Source organism: Balearica regulorum, chromosome 3 (assembly GCF_011004875.1).
Source record: "Balearica regulorum gibbericeps isolate bBalReg1 chromosome 3, bBalReg1.pri, whole genome shotgun sequence".
Lineage (NCBI taxonomy): Eukaryota > Metazoa > Chordata > Aves > Gruiformes > Gruidae > Balearica > Balearica regulorum.
In genome coordinates this window covers 96,916,369-96,935,101 of record NC_046186.1, presented here as the reverse complement: position 1 = coordinate 96,935,101, position 18,733 = coordinate 96,916,369, and the positions used below count along the sequence as shown (strand labels likewise).

Here is an 18,733-nt window from a genome sequence, read left to right as displayed (position 1 = left end):
GTTCCCTTTTCTAAGTAGAAAGATGCAGCCAGATATATTATACTCAAACAGAAGTAAAGACTATGAATATTTTCTACTACAGCCCACTTGTTTGTTATTTCTTTTAAAAATATTGATAACATTTAGTTTTTGTTTTTTTTTTTAACATGCCTGGGTCCGTAACTGCAAAGCAAGATACATTCCTATTTTTTTTAATGTGTGGGTAAGTTTTGTAAGGTTTTTTTTTGTTTGGTGGTTGTTTTTTTTAAATGCAAGATGATAGAATTATGGCCATATGATTATGTGTCCAGGTGCAGGCCAAGGTAAAAACAGGACTGAAATTTACTTTTGACTTTGTTTACTTGCACTCTCAGAAATACTGAGAATCCTAAATTGCTCCTACTCAGACAGCTTTTCAGATGTTTAAGGGGATCTACAATTTCCTGAAACAGCTTTTCTAAGTGTCTGCACATATAATAGTTGAGAAATGTGTGATCAAGTCAACACTGCATAAACATAGACAGACATAGGAGCAGAATTAAGCTTACCATTTAGTTTTACAACATCCAGAGTTGTGACTGCTTAGCCACATGACCTCACTGCTTTGCTAACAGTTTTTTGCAAATAGTTCTATTATACTTATTTGTAACTAGAGACTCTTTCCATACCTATATAAAACTGGCAGAGCCTTTAAACCTCCTTATTGCCATCCAATTCTATAAACACAAAGTTTTTACAGGTGGTGAGTATGACTACACTCCCCCTGGAAGTATCCTCAGCACAAATAAGAGTGAATTTGGAAACGTGGCAGCTGTTTCCCCCTCTCTCGCATCCATTAAAGTTAGACAGCAAACCTTTTCTCTCTAAATAGTTTATCACAGCAGATATTTTTATTACCTATGTACAAGCAAAAATGTAGAAATCCTAAAATTGCTACAAATGCAAAAATACTCAAACAGTAGGTTCAATCACAGCAAATACTGCATTTTAATCATTCCAATACTTCACAAGGAAAGAAAAATCCACTTCACTGCAGAAAACAAAGCAAAAGCATATGTGTATAATTTTAAAGATCATGAAAGCCTAGTTAAGCTTCCCTCTAAGAACAGATTTTTCTTGATTAAATAATCAAGAGCTGACATTCGAAGCCCTTTAAATGAAGCCCTATTTAGGAAAAACTCCATATAAATAATATCATCTTACTGAGCTCATCAGCTCTCTGCACATGCGCGCTTATAACAGGGTCCACCATAAGCATAAATGGCTTAGACTACTGATACGCCTCAGAGGGTGAAGCTATACATCAACAGAATTAAGACAGCCCACATTAAGAGTCACTAGTATTAATTAATTAGTATTAAGTAACCACCCACAAAACATGCCTTTAAGGCCTGTACCATAGACCTCACATCGGATCTGAAAGTTTTTTTCTGAAAACTGAAAAAACATTATCAAAAACTGGACTTAATTTTCAAGGCTGCGATCCCACTTGGGAAAAAACTCTCGCTCCTTCCCAAGGAACAACTCTGTGTTGTCTTTACACTCAAAGCTAGCTAAGCAGCCCCCCTCCAGCTGTTTCTCACCAATCCTTTTCCCGTGTCCTACTTCACAACTAAGCCTTTGAGACCAGTGCAGTTCTAGTGTTAATGGAGCTAAGTTCACTGTCAAACCACAGAGACGCCGTCTTCTGGGGAAAAATACAATCCATATGGCCAGGCATAAGGATATTCCTTGGTTTTCAGCACAAACCTGAATTTTGAGAAAATATAGATGCTTCTACAGGCTAATGAATATTCTGAACTTGCAAAGAAAATACAGTCATCTTAGAGAGCATCTACATGGATCTCAATGCATTAATGAAGTACTCCAGTCTTCCAAACCCACTTTCCATTGCAGGGGCATTTAATGCTAAAAAATTGCCTCAGAAGAACACATAAACGTCAGAATATTTGCTACTAATTGAATAGGCAGTAGGTGATACTGTTTTGTGGCTGGAATAGCGGCCAAACTCTGTAGTAACACAGCATTTCTGGTTCTGCAACTGATTTTGTGTGTGACCTTCGGTAAATTAGTTAATACCTTTGCAAAGTTTTGACATCCATGCCTCAAACAAAAGTTCTTAACCTTCTGCTCTCAACAGTAAATCGATGCAATGAAAATAATGTAACTCTCACCCTTGGGCAGTCATTTCCAAGCTTGCAGGGCAGAACGCACATTTACTATTTGTCAATTTGATAACACAGTTGTCAATCTAATGAGAAAGATCAGAATCTGTCCTAGATGTTAATGCAACAAGATCTACTAAAATCATTCCTTCTGAAGTTTTCTGATGGTGGAGAAGTTGTCCTTAAATAGTAAAAAGCCATAAGCATATATAGCCTCATGAATGCTAAGTATTAATAAGTAGTTCCATTTCCAAGGTCAATATTCTTTTTATCTTAGATGACTCACAAAAGTGTAATCAGCCAAAAATATCTCAATTTACATCCCACTTTCATTTGTGTAGCAGTGACAAGCTGTTCCATTATCTGTGGCTCACAGTGCTTCCAAATTCTGTCATAGACGCAGTAAAAACAAGACTGACAGATATGTTCTGCCTACAGAATATACATCTTGGGGGGAGGACAGAAATTCTGTTACAAGTATTAAGACTAGAATGAAACTTCGGTGTGTTTATCAATCCTGATACTTTACTGAAAACAGTTACTTACTGTTAGTCTTAGATCATATTATGTTATCTGGCCAAACAACAGTTTAACTCTTTCAGAGGCTTCCATGTTGGAAAACAGAACTATTAAACGTCTACAGTGACTAGGAAGATTTTTACCACATCCCTTTCTTGGACTTGACATGGAATAAAAAAATACATGCTAAACCAGAATCACAGTATACAATTTTACACATTTTTTAAAAGTGCATCTTCTCCTATCTTTTTTTCCTCCTTTTGGTTATTCAATTTTAGCATGCAAAGGTAGGAGTTTCTAAGACATCCTCAGAACAACGCCCAATATCTCAAACTACTGAGAAAGAGAAACCGGTCTTCTATACACGTGCAAGGAAGATGCACAGTTTGAATCACAATATTCTCCAACAGAAGACATCAAGGTGCAGTTTCCAAGAAAAAGACTGACAGAGATATTGCACAAAACAACATATATTTAACCTAAATTTCTGCAAAAAACCCTCAAAATTATGCAACACTAAACATCTCACTACAGGCTTAAAAAAGCAACTTGTAAGAGCAAGTTAGTAAGAAATAATCTACCAAAATTTTAAAAAAAATTCAATTGCTTGAAAATGGTGCCAGAACTCCCCAAATATGGCCAAAGGCATGATCTTTTCAGCATAATGCTACAGCAGATGGAAATACAGAATAAGAATTATCCACTTACTAATTTCATCTAATCTAATAAGTATTCGTTTAAATTGTTCTCTTAATGTAACAAGACATGAGGTACATTTCAGTATGCAGCTGTCTATAAAAAAAAAAATTTCTGTAAGAATATGTATCCACGCAGACCTTTCATTGACACACCACCAACAGAATTCATTCTTCACCCCGTCAGGAATGTTGACCTTCACTGTCAGGATCTTCAGATTTTCCCCTCGGTTAATGGCCAGAATCTGAGTGCAAACATAAATGGCAGAGACAGATGACACACAAAATATCCAAAAGATAAACTTATCAACATTTGTGTATGCGCTTGCTTGACATTCTGTAGCAAATCATGATGGTGGTACAGTAAATCAGTTCAAAAAGTACTAGCATGTACAGATAACATCCACAATTTAAACACAGATTAAATCATGCCGTGGCATAGCAAATCATACATTTTTCCTGGAGCCTGCAATCTCAGATCCAGTTTATCTTAAACACATGCTTATAATAATACAAGTCAGCATGAATGTAGTTGGTGAAATAATCTTGTTTAATAACCCAAATTAAAACTCAAGAAATGAACTGAAAAGTGATTCCAATCAGAACTAGAGATCAGAAAGGGAAAAAGTTAGTCCTAAGCTTCAGGATTCATTTTCCTTCCCAAGATGAATCCAAATTTAAAATTAATTATTAACCAGAACTTGTGACACAAAAGGTAATCAGCCTAATTGGAAAGAGCATGAATTTTTGACTTATTCACATCTAGTTCATAAACAGCCAAAAATACTGTAGATACGCTCTTTACGTTAATATTAACACTCCAGCCTTAAAATGTATTAAAATATGTATTTCTGGCAGAGTCTTGTGTACACAACTGCATGTTCATGATCTAAAGCTACATCTGGTTGCACACATGCTATCTGCACAGAGTTCTCTTAAATGGAAGTCTGTGGCTCTACATTTAAAACTAAGATCATAACATGAGTGGTGGATCCTGGAGGATACTGGTGGTTATTTACTATACTAACCTCTCTGTGAGCATGATGAGTGCTCATCTGAAGCAATCCTTACAGTATTTATTAAGAAAACTCAGCAGTCAAGAGATTTTAGAAACAGAATAATAGCTAGAAGCAGCTACAAATAAAAATCATGTCTTTAGATTTCATTTTCCCTTTTAAAATACTTCCAAGTGCAAAAAAAAAAAATCCTGCTAGAAGTTGACATTCCTGTATGACTACACATGTTGCTGTATGTAGCAGGCCCTGAGCACTGTCACAACAGAGCATTCTGTGTCAATCATGAACTTTAATTCAATCACTAGCTAACTCAGACATGTCACATATGTTAAATACAATGGTTTAAAATGACTCCAGGACATAGTACCAATTTATATTCCTCAGCCTTACTGCTCCTGTGACATACCAGGCCTGACATATCATTGAACAACAAAGCTAATAATAAAGATTGCATGTGAAATATTATAGCATCTGGTACCTTGACTGCCAAAGCAAATGTTTTCATGTAGAGATTAGAAAGACACATTTTAACAAATCAAATGCTTTCATGTTTATTCTGATTTTATTTAAAAAAAAGAGAGAAACTTAAATGTCAAACTAAAATGAAATCAAAATGATGCTCACAGAGAATGTATCTGATAAAATTATAATGTCATCATTCAGCATACTGTTAGCGGGGTCAATATTTGCATCACATTTTGTTCCCTGGCACTCCATTTGCAGAATGTGTCAGTCACCTGAACTTAAACCAGCTGTATTGCAGTCACTACTATTTTTTACATTTTTATTCTTAAACAATCTGCCTATCCTGTTCTACATGACACGTCTTCAGAGAAGCACCACCATACAGGAAATGATCAATTAAAGTAATTACTGAGTTTCTCTCCCTAAGATATAGAAGGTGGGTTGTTTTGTTTGTTGGGTTTTTTTTTCCCCTCTTCTTTTTTTCCTCCTCCCCTAAGTAACAGGTTCAAATACAGCTATTCTATACTCAAAGCAAGCTTTCAGTTCTGGAGAAAGACTGAAAGACTGGTTTTATGCAAGACTGGAACAGATCCAGGGGAAGGGTTAATAAAAACAACATACATTTTTTAAGAGAAAGCAAGAACAATAATTTGATCTAGTCACAAGATTTATCAAACCTTATTCTGTTTAGTAGAAAAATACAACATCCTTCACATTGCACAGCTCTCTTCTATGTTCCAGATTTACTTAAACTCACTGAATAAGGTTTGTATATTTTGCCAAGGACTTTAATTTCCCATTCCTTTAAGTACGAGATTGAAAATAGAGCACTTGCCTCAAACATTACACTTTATTCATGAATTCTTTCCCTCCCACCAATTTGGTCATCTCCAAATAGAGGAAAGCAACCCCAAGGCATACACAAACACTGAACTGTTTACAATTAGTCAAAAATTCAAATAAACTCTTGAAAGACTTTTTTCCTTCGTTATGACAGTGTTGGTATAGCTACCCAACTACATCCTAAGAGTCCAGTCAGGTTCTCCTTGCTGCCAAAGGAAGGAACTGTGGCTGAACCTCCCGACAGCAAAATAGTCCAGCTGGAAACACCTACAGGTATCCCATTATGTCAAAATCTGGAGTCAGGCTTTTTAAACAAGTGAATTTTTTTTCTCATTTCAGGTTCAGTATTTTAGCTTTTTCAGTCAAATGACCTGACTCCACAGCAGTCCTGATAATTTCATGGCATGTCTCAACACACAAACTGACAATGGCACAGAAAGTCACCCAGAACTACAGCGTGTCCAGTGACAGCTGCAGAACCAAGCTGCAGTGTACTGCACACCAGTTACTTCGTTCTACTACAAGCTGCAAGACATGCTCATGGCTACAAATGCTTTGGTCATAAAGACACAGCTTATCCTCTTACTGGTAACATGCTTGTCTGCTGCCCGTCCCCTTACTTACATGTAAGCTAGAGCAGAGTTCAGGTTGTACACAGACCTTTAAGATTACCAGCGCTTCCATACTCATGGCAATGACTGGTTTCAGTGCAGTGTTTTATGGAATCCTTTATTTGCAACTCTGCAAAGAGGTGATTTAAAGCTGTCTTCTACTTTTGCCTCTAGCTAAATGCATTAAGAATACTTGTCTGTGCAGTCACCAAAGGAAAAGAGAAGGTCTTCAAAACAGTGGATTTTGCAAGTGTTCTTCAAACACAGCTATTTAACCTGCAGTCCTGAGGGATTAGTAATTTTTTTTTCAATCCCTCTGAGTTTCAGGGTTACCTGTATCTTTTTTACATATAAGCTCCTTTTAAAAATCCTGAACCAAACTACAGAATTTCTTCACTTGAAGACATGTACACCTCTCCCAAAGCACATTCAAGAACACATTTTTAACCAGCTTTTTGAATGCAGAGAAGAAGTATTTCTTCAAAGTCTTAGGTGAAGAAGAAACTAAAGATTTTTTGGTAATAAAAAGGATGGTTATAAAACAAGAAAAGAGAAAACAAACAGTAATTTGCTTTGGCAGGGTAGTAAGGTCAGGTAATAAAGAAATTGAGGGTTATGAGAAAGACTTTCAAAAGTACAGTACTAGGGGTTTAGGCTTAAGGAAGAAATGGCAGATAGAGAACACACTTTTAATTTCCTTATTTCACCATCAAAACACAAAAGGGAGACAAAGAAAGGAACTGGAAAACTAATCAAGAACCAAAAATCAACAGAATTGAGAAGTTACAGTATATTTACAAAACAGGGAACTCTGCAAACCGCACATGTCAGATGATCATAAAATGCATTTTTTCCTCAGCTAGTACAAAAGAGCCCTGACATACCCTGGGCCTGAAACCTCAGTGAAATACAAACAACTCTTAAGAGTCGTAATAGGGAATTATTCAACATGTTAGAATAGCCAATAGCAGTAATATACAGATGGAAGACAACACGTAAGAGTGCAAAAACATCCCATGATTGCAGGACTACCAGCTGCAAGAACAGTGGTTATTACTTCACTGGAGAGCCAGAATGGGAAAAAGAAGAAGCATTAAGGTTAGTGACAGACACAAGAAGAAATAAACCAAAACAGATCAAGTTAATCTTAACATCAAACAGACAAACTAAGGACACATTCTAGATAAGAAACAGTGCAGCCACATAGTCAGAATGCTGACCACGTTTGGGAAATCTGGTTTCTACCTCAGCAACAGTTTTCCTTATGTAAAACATGAAAAAGAATGCCTCAGACAAGAAGTAAATCATACCATCATCCCAGGAAACACTTGTATACCCAATACACATCGCATATCTCAGTATTCACCACTTTCAGTGCAGGAAAAACTAAAGTGTCTTTGACAGCCCAAATATTCACTCAACAGTGAAGCACCCAAACAAAAAAAATCCATACAGTGCAACACAGTCTCCTGATGAATCTACCAATCTTTGTGATATGTCATAGAATCATAGAGTGGTTTGGGTTGGAAGGGACCTCAGAGGTCATCTAGTTCCAACCCCCAATCTAAGACTACTGCGTCTCCACAGTAGTCTTAGATTGCTCTATTTTTTGTAATATCATCATTTCAAGACATGGAAGAAAATCCTTTATTAAGTCAAAACATCACACTTTTAAAATAGCAAGCAGAGAGAAAATGAAAGCATTTCATAGATACAAAAGAAAAATCATTCAGCTGTAGAATAAGGCCATCTTCTAAAGGAAAAAGCTATTTTTTGGTTGAAAGCAACTGAGAGGGTCTTTTTGGTGCGGTTTTTTTTGTTTTGGCTTGTTTTTTAGTTTTTTCAAGCTAGGTAATTGACAAAACCAAGAGACAATTCACTAGGTGATTAGCTATGAATCAGCACAAAGGTCCTGACAGTTGTGTTGAGTGCATAACACTTCAGCCTTTGAAATTCTATAACAGAGGCAACCTAGCTATCAACTCATCTGCTTCTCATCAGCTACTAAGTTTGCTTCATCCCTTATTTCTTTTTCTAATGTAGGTGTAGGCTTGGGGCTTAGGATGACCAAAGATGCTTCACAGAAGGAAATACTGATGACTTGCAAAACAAACACATTTTTGGGGTAGTATATGGGACATTCCCATGAGCTGCTTTTGTAGGTCAACTCGAATTTTTTTTTTCTGGATCCTTCTCTGATACTTCTCACCAGTTTCACCTGACAGATTTAGTGTCAAATGGCTCAGAGCACTCTCAATGCTGCAGCAAACATCCAAAAGAAACAAACAGTAAGTTTATCCAAGTTTGCTTCACACATGCTCCAACCAAGCAACTTCCACTACTATGCCACTACTACACCAGTCTCACCCCTACAGACCATAAATTATCGCTTAGCCTTTATCCCCCTCCTGATAACACTTGCTATGCACTTGTCACCAGGAAAAGGGAGGGCATGACATATGCTGAAAATAAATCACACCAGTATTGACATCTCCAATACATATATCATTATAAGTATTTAATGAGAATTAGACAATGAGCATACTGAATAAGAAGCCCTTTGCTCAATTTCTTAAGGCAGAGATTAACAGCTTAGTCCTGCATTTCAAGAATTTGAAAGTTTCTATTACCTTTGATAACTGAAAAGCAAAATCAATTATCTTCAGAATCAGTTTTAAGCAACATAATTCAAAGCAAATCCATTTTGCTATAGTTAGAATTCTAAGAAAAAAAATACAAATTTGTAGCTGTACCTGATGATGCTGAATGTTCTTTATATTACAAGAAAACTCATGGTACAGTTGGAATTTATCAATATCTTTTTCATTTCCATTCTTGGATGACACTTTTGCCAAGGCTGACTGGATACAAATGTACCTTTGCTGACATCTGAATAAAAGAAATAAATGTTTACAAGGTATTTCAGCATGAAACTTGTAACAAGTCATTAGTCCATTTCTTAAATAAAACACGAAGTTTGGAGTCTGCCCAATTACAAGTTATGTTAACTATAACTGCAGAACTGTATTACATAGCTTAATGCTGAGACTGACATAACACATACTGACTGGACTATACTAAGAGAAGAAATTCAAGCAGACCACAGAAAAAGCTGAACACATCTGAAGGGAATGGATACTCAAAAGCCACCATCTGCACTTCAGTCTGGTCAGCTATTGGTTCAACTTCACACAACAGATTTTGGGAAGTTGCAAAAAACTTAGAGTAATCTATTTTATACAAAGGCAACATCTCTCTCTCTTGTACCTATCCAGCCTCAGAATTAATTTCTTGTTTTGAGTACTTAACACCCATAAAAGTTTTCATTATTTTTAGGAGTAGGAGGGATCCCAAACAGATAGCTTCCTGAACGCTCCTGATGATTATTATACATACAACACACTTTAAATCAACAGGATACATCTGTAGAGCACTGTGTATCCAATTGAGGACCTTCCAGTGGTCAAAAGAATGAAAGCAATAGTCTGGTAGTGACAGCACATCCTTTACAAAACAACCCCTTCATTGAAATCACCACATTGCTGTGCTCTAGCCTTTTGATGAAGTTGGCCATTACTCACAATAAACAGCAAACTAGAGTCAACTAAACAGCACTGAGCTGATTCAAACCAACACCGCACGCTCCAAAGGCAGCACCTGTTCTTTTATAACCCTGTTCTCTGTACCAGATGGTACACAGCAAAGGAAAAAAATAACAAGCAACTATTACTCTGTCATACCAACCCCTCAGACATGACAACCCTGAAGTCATGTAATGTAAGAAAACTTAAATTCAGTTAACGCAGTCAAAGGATTGGTAACTCCTGCTTTAATAAGTCATATTTGTTTGTCTTATTGACTACCAATGCCAAAATCAACCATCACTGCATCCTAATTACACTGAGCAGCGTCAAGCAGTAAATACTGGAGCAACAGCTTAAGCAGATGCACCTCTGAAAGTTATAGCTCGAAGAAAGTGCAAGGAGAGAAAGCTTTCCCTTATAGATCACTAACTGCAAGTGAGATTTGCTCTATGTGGAGCAGAGCCACAGAGAATTTTTCAGTCTTCAGGAGTCACAGCATCATGCCATGCTCACAGCAGGTCTCTCCTCCACTGGCAGCCAGGCAGGCAGAAAGGCCAATGAATGTACCTCCAGCACAAGTGAAGGAATGGACGTAAATCAATCTCACAGTAACACTGTTTTCACATCATTAAAAAAAGTTAGTTATGTATCTGCAGCCTAGGAGACTGAATGTTACCATGGAACCAAGGAAGTTTAGAAAGAGTCAAACTTACAATTTCCTGATAAAATCCAGTGTATCTTTATCTTTAGCAAAAATGTCCGCTAAAATATGTTGAACTCCAGCCTCTACTTCCTGGATAGTTGAAAGTCCTTAGAAGGAAAAAAAAATTATAAAAAAAACTAATGTGAAAAATCACTTTACACAACTCTACAAGCACTAATTTATACAAGCTGAAAGAAAATTGGTGCAAGATATCTGACTAATTTGTAGAGATTTCAATGAAGAATCCTAATTCATTAGAATTTTTTTTTACTAAAGCTTCCTTTCCAGAACATCTGAACCCATTATATTTTAAATAAGCCTAAAGTGACCAATGCAGTATCATAAGTCAACATGACACTAAAATGAAAGAAATGTTTGTTTTTACTTTGATGCTAACAGAGCTTGACATTTATGATGCAAGTGAATTATTTACAACAATGAACATGGATATTAAAGTACAATTGTTGAGGTTGTAATAAAATGAGTAACTGCAGCAGAAGTCTACACGTTTTGCTACTGATACAGAAACTGCCTAAAATCTTCGCAGGCAATCCTGTCTTTTCTCGGAGAAATAGTTTTGTATTCCACTGGTTTGTAGCAGAAGCTTGCACAGTGATACTTCTGAGGTAAGGGTACCCTCATCCTCTCCCACAAAACACTGTTCAAACGGTGAAGTCATAAAATGTCTCCACAAAGTATTCTAGAGAGCTGATAACAGAATCATTCAGTTTTCCCACACACAGAACCATCCCTCACTTCAAAAGGCCAGAAGTAGTGGTACAGTATTCCCCTTAGCACAGTGGTTGAACTGGACCAGAACCAGAAGGCAACGAAATAAAACTGACATCTTTTATTTTAAATCAAAATATCTAACCCTGTTTCTAGCAACAGTCAGTAACAAATGCTTCAGAGCAAAAAGCAAGAATGCTAGAGTTGGCAGATGCAGCATTAACTGTCTCCTTCAATACACATTATTTTTCATTCTGCTGTCTGATGGACTACCAATATGTTGAAAGAGCTTTATTAACACCATTTTAAAAAAAATGCATAGCTCTAATAGTTGTCTTTAATCCAGAAACCTGCTTCTGATTGGGCTATAGAGTTACACATTATAAAAAATTAATCTTGCCCTTTATTTAAAAAGAGGAAGCTAAACTTACCTGCCAGAAAGAAAAATAAAAATGGGAGAATATGTTACTAAATGCCTAAACCGCTCAGAAGTTGTGGAGTTTGGATCCTTACATCTACGCGTTAGTGTTTCTCATGGTAAAAGTAATGTTATGTCATACAAATCTAAGGGAATTATAAAACATCCATTATATTAAATATGAATTGAGATATTCAAGTACCAGAAGCATACATGGCAACTGCAGAGAATTGGAATAGATGGAATAGGCCAAAACCAGTCAGGATTAAAGAAATAATCAAAAAGTTCCCATTCAACAAGCACCACTCACATGGACATGTTACTGTGTCCATTAAAAACAGCACATGCTTGTGTAATTAAAGAAATATTTGATCATGCATACAACTAAAAGGAAGAACAAAGTTTTCTGGTGAGTCTGCTTTCAAATATCTGGCTTTGAAACATGAACTGTTTTTTTTATTTCAGTTTATTTTTAGTATAAGTTTAAAAACACTGGGAATTTAAAAGAACTGAATATTAAGATTTGATGAAAACTCTTCTGTATGGCAAATGGCTCATCCTTTTAAAAAAATTCACTCTGATCTCAAGCTATATATAGGTTGTCAAACTGGCTCCCAAGTTGATAAAAGTGACCCAGTTCAAGGATGTATGTAATTTCTGATGAGCCTTTCAAATGAAAGCCATTACATAAGCCTAAGCAACATTATTTTTAGCACAAAATTGAAAATAGGTGTACTGATTTTCAAAGACTAAGATGTTTACACTGCAACAAATAGCACTTCCTTCTGAATGCACCCTGAATAATTTATTTGAACTCTCACCATGAAGATTTTCTTTTGGCTCTTTAGACTCTGCCAGAATAGTCAGATACGTAGTTGCAATATACTGCTGTATAAAGTAATGATATATGCTAAAATGTGGTCATTGAACAATCAGAATATTTGGTAACTGATTTTCAATGCAAAATTAGGATCATTTTATAAACAATATTTAAGTAAAATAAAACAACAACTGAAGTGGGAAGAGTCCGCCTCACTAAGGAGGTTCAGTACCGTTATGTTAAAATTCAAAAAGTAAGCGTTGGGGCAGGGAAGAATAAAAGTACATCTTTATTTTAACACCATACAGAAGGTTGCTGCAATCTTCCTATTTTATTGTCAGAGATTGCCCCCTACAGATTCACCCATAACTGCATTCACAAAGAAACACAATTTTGCAGTCTATATGTGACAATCACATCGTTAAAGTTCCTGCTCAAATTTCAGAGATTACATCTTCTCCAACCCCTACTATCATTCTGTAATGAAAACTCCCACTCACTCCCAATCACCAGGGCCAGTTTTTATTAAGATATGCTTTGATGGGTGACATTTACTTCAGCACAGAGTATGAGCATAAGCCCCTTGTACAATCAAGCGTTGAATCTTCAGTAAACAGTTGGAGTAGAACGGCGGAGAGGTCTCGGGTATGCCACGCAGTTCCTCCTCTCTTATCAGTAAATATAGATGTCAACTATAACATCTCCAGACTTCTGCCTCTTGTATACCAGGATTATTACTACTTACAATACAAAAAGACAGGAAGGGTTGGAGAGCCATTGCATTAAATGTAAACATGTTGCTAAAAGAACTGTTGAATTTAAAATAGTTGCATAACTTCCAGCATCATTAGGACAATTAAAGTAATTCCTCTTTTAAAATATTTTCAGACATTTAGGGCATTACTGCTTACAGAAGCAGAGCACTTACCTTTGGTATTGGGTCTAATGTAAGAAAAGAGATTAAGTTCCACAGGATTCTGCAGGAGGGAGAGGGCAGCAGGTTCTAATCCCAGCTGCCTGGCCCTCTGGGCTTTGGTGCCTTTACTCCCAGTTTTATAAGGTGCAGACTTAAAAGAAACAAAAAAGACAGTTAATAAAAGGTAAGGAAATATTTCAGTCATGCTATGTACTTTGCACTACCCACTATTTAGTTGTGCAAGATTACATTTAAACTAAGGATGATCTGAAAAAGACTAGTGTACTGACCACATGGTCTAATTCTTCCAAAGTTCTGCAATTTAATAATGCTGTTAAAAGGCATCCAGATAATTTCCCTTCTTTCTTCAACTTCTGTATCATTGTATGCGTCTTCTTTGCAACAGTACTAAAATGCAAGAGATTGATATTAATAGTCACATTTCATGGTGGATTAAAAAGGCTATTGATTGTGACCTTGTTTATTCCACTGCTGAAGCTCTCTGAAACCCCTGAAGATTGTATCTCATGCTAATCCTCAATAAACCAAGTCTGATAATCCAAAAGAGTTTCTAACTATTACTCTCTTCCTCCAACTAGTTCAAAACTGTATCAAAATATCTTGTGGTAGCTTTAAGAAAAAAACATGAAACAATACTGATAGTTATTACTGCTGTATACATTTTTGCAAGATTACCTGCCTGGAGGCGAAATAAAAAGGCCCTAAGTTAAATCCACATTGATGAGCACTTACAGCTGTAATTCACATCAAGATAGTTCTGCAGCGTCAACTACAGGGTACCAGATTTTAAAATCTTAGACCTTCAACAAGATATCCGTGAGCAACTGCAAACGGCAAAGGTGTTTTGCTATGATTTAAATTAGTTGATCAGACAAGAATGCTCTCAGGTCACCTTCCCTCTTTGAAAAGCATCTCTTGCTAGGGGATAGCAGGGAATACAAGCAGGAAGACACCATGTTGACAGAACAGCTGGCAAGTCTGCTCCCTTGCCATCTCAAGAACATATAGCCACCCAAAAGCAAGAAGCAATGAGAGCAGTCTCATCCACAGCTGCAGCAGGCTTTGCTGATTATTTCTTTCTGCAATGGTCTGGGATTATTTAGCCTGCCCTCCTGGTACACTACAACCTCAAGTAGTGCTCGTCAGTAGAGATTTTGCTGCTCCAAGCACGGAGCCAAGGGATTCTTAGTGATTCTTTTTCTAAGGGTGCAGCTTACATCTAATCAGGCCACGTATCTCCAGAACCTATAAACTTCTCTTTTTCTAAGACTTTTTTTTCTCTGCAGTTTTAGTAAACTGCAGAGAAATTAAGATCTTAATTTTTCTTTGGCAATTAATAATGCTAGATTTCTAGTTACTTATAGTAAAAAACAAACACACAGGTATCAAGCAAAATTGCCTCAGTTTTAATCTTTCTTCTTTGGGAGGTCCTTTATAATTGTAGCATATACAAAGTGCCAAAACAGGGACACAGAAGCACCAGCCAGTTGTTACTTACCTTCCCCCTAGATTCCTCCCTGTGTTAACTTACTTACCGTAGCTCTTCCAATGTTTGTTGCACTTCTCGCAAGGCATCGGCCTCCAGATTATTGATGAGCTCTTTTCGATACCGAGCAATAAAAGGAATTGTGTTTTCTTCTTGAAAGAGGCGAATTAAGTTTGCACATACCCACGGTTCAACGTTTGTTATTTCTGACAAAGCCTGTCAGAAGAAAAAAAAACAAACCCAAAACCCTGACACATTTAAGAGAGGTGATAGATTGCTTTAAACAGCCTCTCAAAGTTCAAAACCACCCCCAGAATATTATGCTGGCTAGCAGGGACTACTGCCTTCCCTAAAACAGGATGCCAGGCTTCCCATGCATTCAGCCACCACACTCACTATTTAAGACATGCAGCAACCAATGTTTCCAGAAACTTTTAACTACATAAAAAAAAAATGCAGGAAAGAGTGCCTCTTGGGAACATAAAAAACTCAAACAACTAAAAAAAAAAACAAAACCAGAAAGATAAACTGCACATGGCAATTCAGAAAACTGAAACTGACATACCTCATGGTTAAACAAAACAAATAAACCCACAAACTGAAAGCTGATCCAAATTCCACTACACTAATAGTTGGAAACTAGCATGATATTACTAAAGGTTTCAAGATGAAGCAAGCCTCACGAAGTTAAACAAGATTTTGACAAGTCAGGTTTTCTAAAGATAAAGTTATAGTGTAGCAATACAGAATGGTGGACAAACTATCCAAGTGTCTTGGCTTAGTAACACCTTAACTATTATTGTTTGTTTGTACTTCAATATAGTTATTCCCATAGATGGTTGATATAGAAGCCTTCCAAAAGTTTTATTCTGAAGCCTAAAAACATAACAACTCCTGCACATTCATATATTCACTGCTGTTAGAGCAGCAATACATAAAGATCAAATTCTCCATCTGCATTTCCAAGAATATTTCAGAAGACTCAGGAACAAAGTTTTATACCTTTCTGAAGCAGGCACCACTAAGGATGATTAATAGGACGTATCCAATCTATTCCCATTCTTTTCATATTAAAATTGTCCATAACCATACTCCGCCTCCCCGAACAGGAGCTATCCTAAACCTGCCTTCATCTGAATAGCTTCAGAGTTAATATCCTACAAAAACAAAGATGATATCTCCCTTGATGTCACTTGTTCCAAAAATGCAGTCTCCTCCTTCATGTACTGTAAATTGATAAACACTCTTAAATGAGTTTCTACAACAAAATGATCCACACTAAATAAATGTTAAGTTTTGAAACTGTGCACCCAGACTTCCCAAATCTTCCAGCATCCCTTCCTGCAGGAGTTTCAATTGACCATATTCACAAAAAAATCCATGTATTGATACAGAAGAAACACGCACTGTTACAGGCAAGCTTTGTACTAAGAGCTGCCTAAGTCACGAATATTAGAATAACATTAAAGTTCGAAGTTTTAACAGTTATCAGCCAACATTTATATTTATACATGCATTATGACAATTTAAGCAGAGGTGAAATGACTACTTAACAGCACAATGACTCTCTGACACCTCAACTGATGCCAAGAGGACTGAAATTGTATGTTAAAGATTTTAAGTGCTAATTACATAGGAAATGGTTTCATTGATAGGTCAGAAAAGGAAAAGATCTCATACCTGTACAATATCCCAGTTCATTTCAAATTCTTCTTTTATTCTGTTGCCTCCTAGATTTTTAACTGGCTTTCCTTCAGGACATGTAGTCGACTTAATCTTTTTAAAAGGTGGTTCATCAAATGCAAAATCCTCCTCAGATTTCTCATGTTTCACTTGATTTCCCACTACAGGAACGCTTGTTGAGGGTTTTTCATCACTCTCTAAACTCCTGATGTTCTTTCCTTGGAATGAATTTATTTCCATTTTTTTAGTCACTTCTGGCTTTTGATTTAAAGTTTTTGGTTTAGTGCCTACATCTTCTTCCTTAGATTTTAGAAGCTGCATTTTATTATCTTCTGCAGGAGTAATAGGCAAGGATACATCCTGTCAAAAAGGCATTGAAACCATGTTCAGCATTGACTGTTACAAACTGGTTCAACATTTCAATTAAAACCTAGGAAGACTCAATATCAGACATCATTTTCCCAAGTGATGTCTCTGTCTGGCAGGGAAACGCCGAGTCAGAAATCAAGTAACCTGAAATATATCTTGCATGGAGGAAAAGATACAAACATACACAGCAGAACTGTGATTTAAAAGATTGAATAAAATTATCCCAGAAAAACTTGAATTGGGCTCTCCTTCAGAAGACACTGACCTACAACCCTTGCCTCCGCTGATCTCACCAAAACAGGGAACAGCAAGGCAGGTAAGCACTCTTCTCATGAGGAGTTTGGTGCAGCACAGGAACTGGAACTGAGATTTGGTCTGCTAAGATATTGTTTAACCTTGGACAAGCGACATCATCTTTCCTGAATTTCCCCAGAGATCATCTTCAGAGTCCAAGAATGCATTTCTCAATATGCCCACGTATGCCAAAACATTCAAAAACATTAGTGTAAACCAGGACGGGTCTATGTCATGACCTGACTTCTGATGTTAATCTTTGACAGAAGTAACTAACTTCTGACAGAAGTGCATCTTATAATCATAATAAAACTGTGATCCTTACTAGGTCCAACAGCCATGCAAGGAAACATTAAGTACAGACCTTCTTTTTGTTGTGGTACCCAGCTGGTGAAAAGGTAGAAGACATCAAAGGTACAACACAGAAACCAGAGATATTAGAGCATTTAGTTTTCATTACAGAAAGAAGAACAGAGGTATTTATTTTTGCTGTTGACAGAGATCTCCAGGAAAAACCATGTCCCATTATCATCGGCCAAAATTTCAAAGAAGGGCCCTCAGACCTGGGACACTTAAATAAATAAGAAGGCCACATTTATCAAACACACTGAATATTCCCAGTAACAGTGGAATCAGATGAGCTGATCAGACTCAGGCAACCAAGTGAACCAGAGTTGGAAAAATTCTGCTTGTGTTACTTGCCACAGTAATTAAGTGTCTCTTCCTTACAGATACTCACTATTTCCTCTTTTATTGCTACCTTCTTGACCTTTTTCCTGGCCACAGCTGACCGTGGAGCAGCAACTTTTTTAGTTTTTGCCTCATTTTTCTTTGGCAACCGAGGTCTCTTGGCGATTTTGCTTTTTGGCTCCCACTCCTCCTCTTCCTCCTCTGATTCAGAGCTCCTGAAAAACAAACGAGTGAACAATATTGCTTGTGAGAAGAATAAAAAAACCACATAAGCAAGCCAGTCGGTGTTTTCTGACATGAAAGGAAGCAAACAGGAAAAATGAACAGAAAGGTAGGCAGACTCAACAAATACAGGTCTTTCATGCTGTTGCAGAGCTAATGGCTGGAATGCTTTACCAAGCTTTCCTGAACCTGGTCACTGGGATGTGTACACAACTGATTCTGTTTGGACAACTGGCAATTCAGTTTCACCTTGTCTTCACTGTGAGCATTAAGCAGCATAGGTAATTTCTGTTTTATAATTGACGTTTTTGTGCATTAAAGCTTGTTAATCAACCTCTCAGAAACTGAGTGTTGCTCTTAAGCAATTGCTCATGCATAGCTTAAACCTTTAAAAAAATCCTAAAGAAAAGAGTAATCTTACGAATTTAGAAATGAAGGAAGCTCATCATCTTCTGATATAAGGGCTTTGGCTTCAGATTTCACTCTCCTTGGTAGAGATGACATC

At 36.8% G+C, this 18,733-nt stretch overlaps 1 protein-coding gene across 4 annotated transcripts in view; it reads right to left on the bottom strand.

Annotated features, from left to right (window-relative positions):
* SRBD1 (S1 RNA binding domain 1) overlaps nucleotides 1–18,733 on the bottom strand; it is a 131,343-nt gene that overhangs the window by 104,928 nt on the left and 7,682 nt on the right. For all 4 annotated transcript variants that reach the window (XM_075749083.1, XM_075749085.1, XM_075749084.1 and 1 more), the window contains 9 exons: nucleotides 18,650–18,732; nucleotides 18,056–18,221; nucleotides 16,651–17,013; nucleotides 15,020–15,186; nucleotides 13,754–13,871; nucleotides 13,476–13,614; nucleotides 10,591–10,687; nucleotides 9,047–9,182; nucleotides 3,500–3,603 (listed from right to left, as the gene is read on the bottom strand). In XM_075749083.1, coding sequence (XP_075605198.1) covers nucleotides 3,500–3,603; nucleotides 9,047–9,182; nucleotides 10,591–10,687; nucleotides 13,476–13,614; nucleotides 13,754–13,871; nucleotides 15,020–15,186; nucleotides 16,651–17,013; nucleotides 18,056–18,221; nucleotides 18,650–18,732 — 1,373 coding nt within the window. The remainder of the gene's footprint in view (nucleotides 1–3,499; nucleotides 3,604–9,046; nucleotides 9,183–10,590; nucleotides 10,688–13,475; nucleotides 13,615–13,753; nucleotides 13,872–15,019; nucleotides 15,187–16,650; nucleotides 17,014–18,055; nucleotides 18,222–18,649; nucleotide 18,733) is intronic.